General features: G+C 41.2%; 1 protein-coding gene across 1 annotated transcript; it reads right to left on the bottom strand.

Annotated features, from left to right (window-relative positions):
* Positions 1 to 1,187: 1,187 nt before the first annotated feature.
* LOC107479318 (uncharacterized) lies at positions 1,188 to 1,658 on the bottom strand. The gene has a single exon (XM_016099464.1). The coding sequence runs from the start codon at positions 1,656 to 1,658 to the stop codon at positions 1,188 to 1,190; it is 471 nt and encodes a 156-aa protein (XP_015954950.1).
* Positions 1,659 to 6,235: the final 4,577 nt, after the last annotated feature.

Raw genomic sequence — 6,235 nt, 5'->3', positions numbered from 1 at the left:
ACCTGTAGAAGCCAGTATGCCCCAAAAAGCTCCTAATTGCCTTGACATCACTTGGTGGAGGTAAATTTTTCAATTAGCTCCACCTTAGCTCTGTCTACCTCAATACCTTGGTTAGAAACTTTATGGCCAAGGACTATTTTGTCTGTCACCATAAAGTGGCATTTTTCCCAATTCAAGACCAAATTGGTCTCTTGACATCTTTTTAATACCAAGGCCAGATGATTTAGGCAATTAGGAAAGGAATCTCTGAATACTGAAAAGTCATCCATGAAAACTTCAATGAACTTCTCTATCATATCCGAGAAGATGGAAAGCATGCAGCGTTAAAAAGTTGCTGGCGCATTACATAGCCCAAATGGCATGCGCCTGTAGGCAAACACTCCATATGGGCAAGTAAATGATGTTTTCTCCTGGTCTCTTGGATCAACCACTATTTGGTTATATCCTGAATAACCATCTAGAAAATAATAGTATGCGTGTCTTGCAAGTCTTTCCAACATCTGGTCCATGAAGGAAAGTGGGAACTGATCCTTTCTTGTGGCTTTATTGAGTTTTCTGTAATCAATACACATCCTCCATCCTGTGATAGTTCTTGTAGGGATTAGCTCATTTCTTTCATTGGGTACCACAGTGATTCCTCCTTTCTTGGGGACCACTTAGACGGGACTGACCTATGGGCTATCCGAAATTGGGTAGATTACTTCTCCCTGCCACAACTTCATGACTTCCTTCTGTACCACTTCCTTCATAACTGGATTCAGCCTCCTTTGGAGTTGAATGGAAGGTTTGGCATCCTCTTTCAATAATATCTTAAGCATGCATATGGCCAAACTGATTCCCTTCAAGTCAGCAAGTGTCCATCCAATGGCATCCTTATGCTTTTGTAAGACTTGAAGTAACTCTTCCTCCTGTTCTTGGCTGAGGGATGAATTTATTATTACTGGATAGCTTTCATTCTCTCCTAAGTATGCATACTTGAGAGTGGGTGGCAATGTCTTTAGTTCAAGTTTGGGTGCTTCTTTCCTTTCATCCTTCTCTTCTAGTGTGCTCTGAACATGAGTTTCAGCTGTTGCAACCTCTTTGCTTGATGCTGATTTTTCTTCTTCTATTAACCCCTTAAGTTCTTCTTCTTCAAGAGTCTCTTGTACTACAACATCCACCGAGTCTAACCTCATACATTCTCCCAATTAGTCCTGTGGGTAACTCATGGCCTTGAACACATAGAATATCATTTTCTCTTCATGTAGTCTTAGGACAAGTTCACCCTTTTGGACATCAATGATGGCTCCAGTAGTGGCTAAAAATGGCCTGCCTAAGATGATAGAAGTCTTGGTTCCTTCCTTCATATCCAACACTACAAAGTTTGTTGGGAAGATAAAGTCTCCCACCTTCACTAGCAAGTCTTCTACTATTCCGTGAGGAAACTTGAATGATCGGTCTGCTAGTTGCAGGGCCATTCTTGTTGGTTTGGCCTCCTCAATCCTCATTTTCTTCACCATTACTAAGGACATCAGATTTATGCTAGCTCCTAAATCACATAAAGCCTTTTCCACTATGATTTCCCCTATGATACAAGGAATTTGGAAGCTCCCAAGATCCTTCAATTTCTGGGGCAATTTGTGCTGGATGATGGCACTGCATTCTTCGGTTAGTACCATAGTTTCATTGTTCTTCCAGCTTCTTTTCTTGGTCATCAATTCCTTCAAGAACTTGGCATAGAGTGGCATTTGCTCTATTGCCTCAGCAAAGGGTATGTTAATTTGTAGTTTCTTGAAGATTTCCAAGAATCTAGAGAATTGGTTGTCCTCTCCCTTCTTCTTCAATTGCTAAGGGTATAGGGCTCTTGGAAAGTTTGGTTTCGGCGCTTCTCCTTCCTGATGTGACTTTGGAGTGGAGACTTGAATTTTCTCTTGTCCCTTTTCTTCTTCATCCGATTTCTTCTCTTGTGGTTTCTTGTAGGTCTCCTTCAATTCATTCCCGTTTCTGAGGGTGATGGCCTGACACACCTCCCTTGGAGTTGAATTAGTGTTGCTGTGAATATTGTGACCAGGAGCTTGCTTGAATAAGTAGCCAATTTGTGTTTCAAGTTTCTTGATGGCAGCCTCTTGATTCTGCATATTGGATCGCACTTCTTCCCAGAAAGCTTTAATGTCTTGAACTTCCTTACATTATCTTCAAGTAAAGTCTCAATTTTAGAGAGTCTATCTTCAGTTGGGGATGGTGAGTTGAGGTTAGGAGGTTGAGAAGGGTGATTAGGTGGGTGTTGATATGATCTCTGTGATGGGTGTTGGTGAGTTGTATTGTTGTTGGAATTGTAGTTGTGGCGTCTCTAGTCTTGGCCTTGGTCTTGTTGGTTTCCCCACCCAAAATTAGGGTGGTTTCTCCAACCAGAATTATAAGTTTTGGAGTATGGATCATGGGTCTGCCTGGGTGAGTTCCCAACATAATTGGCTTGTTTCCAGTCACCTTCTTCTCCTGCATTCACTCCTTCTTGAGCTGGTGCTGAAGTGATGACTGCTGCAACTTGATTCTCTTCCACCTTCTTGGTAAGGTCAGCTAACTGCTTGGTGATCATCTTATTTTGAGCCAGCAGTGCATCCATATGGTTCAGCTTTATCACTCCTCGAGTGTTACTCCTTTCAGAAGCATAGAAGTAGTCATTCTCAGGTACAGTCTCAATGACGTCTATTGCCTCTTCAATGGTCTTCTTCTTGTTTAGAGAGCCCCCTGATGAATGGTCCACGGCCTTCTTTGACTCATAGGAAAGACCTTCAAAGAAGATGTGTAGTTGAACCCATTCATTGAACATGTCTGGTGGGCACCTTCTTGTTAAGTCCTTAAACCTCTCCCAAGCCTCATAGAGAGTTTTACCATCTTGTTGCCTGAAAGTTTGTACCTCAGCTCTCAGCCTGTTAATTCTTTAAGGGGTAGAATCTTGCAAAAAATTTGTTTACCACATCTTCCCAATTTGTTAAACTCTCCTTCGGGAAAGATTCCAGCCATTTAGATGCTTTGTCCCTGAGTGAAAAAGGAAACAAAAGTAGTCTATAGACATTCGGATGAACACCATTAGACTTCACAGTGTCACATATTCTTAGGAAGGTGGTTAGATGTTGATTGGGGTCTTCTTGGGCACTCCCTCCGAATGAACAATTGTTCTGAACAAGGGCGATGAGTTGGGGTTTTAATTCAAAGTTATTGGCATGTATGGTTGGCTTTTGGATACTACTTCCACAATTTCCTGGGTTTGGATTGATGTAAGAGCCTAGAACTCTTCCTCTTGCCCAGCATGATTCACAGGCCCCTCTCTGGCATGGTTGTGAGCTTCTCCTTCATGGTTGTTTTCCGTGTTCTCCTCCATGTTTGTTTCAAAGGATTCTTCTTCTTCCTCAACACCAGCAACTCTTTTCCCTCTTACTTCCTTCCTTAATCTAAGGAAGGTCCTCTCAGGTTCCGAATCAAAGGAAGTTGAAGCTCGGCTTCTTCTCCCTGTCATAAAACTAACAGAGCACACAACAAGAAGTAAAATGAAGAGATTATTCTTGTTAGAGTGGCTGTTAATATGAGTGGTGCAATTTATCAAACAGTTAGTGGGTTAGTGAGCAGAATTGTAAATAATAACTAAGAAAAAGAAAACAAAGAGGAGAGAGGGGATGAGGAAGGAAATAACTGAAACTAAAAGTAATTGATCAGGTAAAATAAACAATCAAAAGAAAATGCTCAATCTAGTGAACTTCCAACTTAATCATTGTCGATACAAAATCAATCCCCGGCAACGACGCCATAAACTTGATGCACGAAAACTTGTCTCTCAACAAATTTTCCTTCGACAAGTATACCGAATTTTCGTCAAGTAAAATCTCACAATAGAGTGAGGTCGAATCCCACAGGGATTGATTGGTCAAGCAACTTTAGTTGGGAAGATGTGCTAGTTGAGCTAACAGAAATTGAGTTGAGAATTGCAAAAAATTTAAATAGCAGGAAAGTAAAGTGCAGAAAGTAAATTACAGAATCTTAAATGGGGATTTGGGGAAATGAGCATGAAGATAAATGGCAGAAATTAAAGAGAATGTGTAAGATCAGAGATGGGGGATTCATTGGGCTTAGGAGATGTTGCATTCTCCGGATCAAATTCATTCTCATCTCTTCCTCAATCAATGCATTTATTAATCTCCTTGGCAATCTTAGGTGATTGGATCCCAATTCTTTGGCAACCCAATCTCTCTAAGCTTGAACAATTGCCCAATTGCTTGATTTAATTGCTCATGGGAAGAGATGAAGTATGGTCACTGATTATAGCACATGTATTTCCAAATCAAAGTGTTGGGAGGATTACATGTCACTATATTCGTCCAAACCCCAATTCGGTCCAACACGAGAAAGCATTTCTAGCATGATCTCCTCATCCCTTTTCCAAGGCTCAGAGGAGATCCAATTATGGAGAGTTTCTCTTCCAAGACAACTAACCAATTGAATTAAGATCGAAAGCTTTCTAGTAAATCAAGAGAAAAGAAAGAGGAAGAAGAATGTAAACTATAATTGATCCATCAAATTACAACAGAGCTCCCTAACCCAATAAAAAGGGGGTTTAGTTGTTCATAGCTCTGGAAATGGAAAATGGTAGAGAAGAGTACATTCCCCAGTAACTAAAAAAGTGCAGAAAAGTAAATATACAATGTGTAGTTCTCCAAATTGCCCCGCTCCCTTCTAGTTCAAAACCACTCCTATATATACTACTCTTCTTGATCTTCTAGTAAGTTCTTCAAGTCTTGGATATGGGCCTTTGATCTTGAGTTGAAGCAGTTACAACCTTCAGTGGGCTCAGCTTTGCTTGCAGAAAAGTGTGAGTTAGGCATGGACGTTAGTTAGGACCTTAGTGGTGTTAACGTTAAGTGAGAATATGGGTTCGAGAATGTTAGTAACGATCACTTTTTCCTCTAACATTCCAACCCACTAGTGATCTACGATAACTTCAACGTTTGTGGCACTAACGTGACCACTAACGTTGCCATCTTGGTCCTTCGCAAACGTTATTGGCGTTCACCTTTTTCAATAACGTTGGCTCTTTGGTCTTCTCCCCATGTTAGAGTTCACGCTAGTGTAACTAACGTGACCCTTAACGTGGGCATGCCTAAGCTTCGGGAGCGTTAGTGACACTTATCTTTGTTACTAACCCTCCAAACGCCCCTCCTTCCCACGTTAGAGTTCAAGTTAATTGGATTAACGTGAACCCTAACGTGGTGTTGACTGCCATCTCCAATGTTAGTGACAAAGGTAAGTGTCACTAATGTTGGCCCATCAAGCTTAGCTCCACATTACTCTTCACATTAGTGGTCTTAACGTGACCACTAACGTGGGCACTCTTGGCTTAGTCCAACGTTAGTGACAAAGGTGAGTGTCACTAACATTGGTGATTGCTTCCTCTCCCCCACGTTAGAGTTCACGTTAATTAGATTAACGTGGCTCTTAATGAGGCTAAATGTGCCTTTGTGGAATGTTAGTGGCATTCACTTTTACCACTAACGTTGGAGCTTCTCTTTTCCTCCATGTTAGCTACCACGTTAATGTACTTAATGTGGCAACTAACATGGGCTATGATGGCGTCGAAGGCGTTATTGGAGATCATTTTTTCCATTAACGCTACAAGCTTGTTCCCATCCCACGTTAGTGGTTATGTTAATTAGCTTAACGTGACAACTAACGTGGCTCCTTCTTACTTCCTTTGTCTTGAAATCAAGCAATTAAAGTGCATCAAAGCTCTGTTCCAAGTCATGAGATTATGCATCATCAATTATATCATTCAATTCTTGCCTAATTCTCATGAAATCATGTAAAGTTCACAATGTTTGCTTGAATCAAGGTGTAAGTGTATTTTCATCCAAAACTTGCTTATTTACTAAGAAAATGCATGAAACTACCCTAAAACAGTAAAGAAAAGGTCAATGAAACTGGCCAAGATGCCTTGGCATCATACATCTAATCCTAAAATTGTGAATTATGAATGAATGATAAGTATCTATTGAGTCTCTGCATGTTTCCTGGCTTTATTCTGTGTTTCTGGGCCGGAAATTGGTTCAAAACGCGGCTCGAAATCGCTCCCAGCGTGTTCTGTTAATTCTGCAGATTGCGCATGTCACGCGTGAGCGTTATTCAACGTTTTTCCTTGCCACGCGTACGCGTCATCCACGCGTACGCGTCGTCCACGCGTGCGCATCATTCGTGCGGACTCCAATCT

The sequence above is a fragment of the Arachis duranensis genome, chromosome 3, assembly GCF_000817695.3.
Source record: "Arachis duranensis cultivar V14167 chromosome 3, aradu.V14167.gnm2.J7QH, whole genome shotgun sequence".
NCBI classification, from domain to species: Eukaryota; Viridiplantae; Streptophyta; class Magnoliopsida; order Fabales; family Fabaceae; genus Arachis; species Arachis duranensis.
This window is presented reverse-complemented; position numbering and strand designations above follow the sequence as displayed.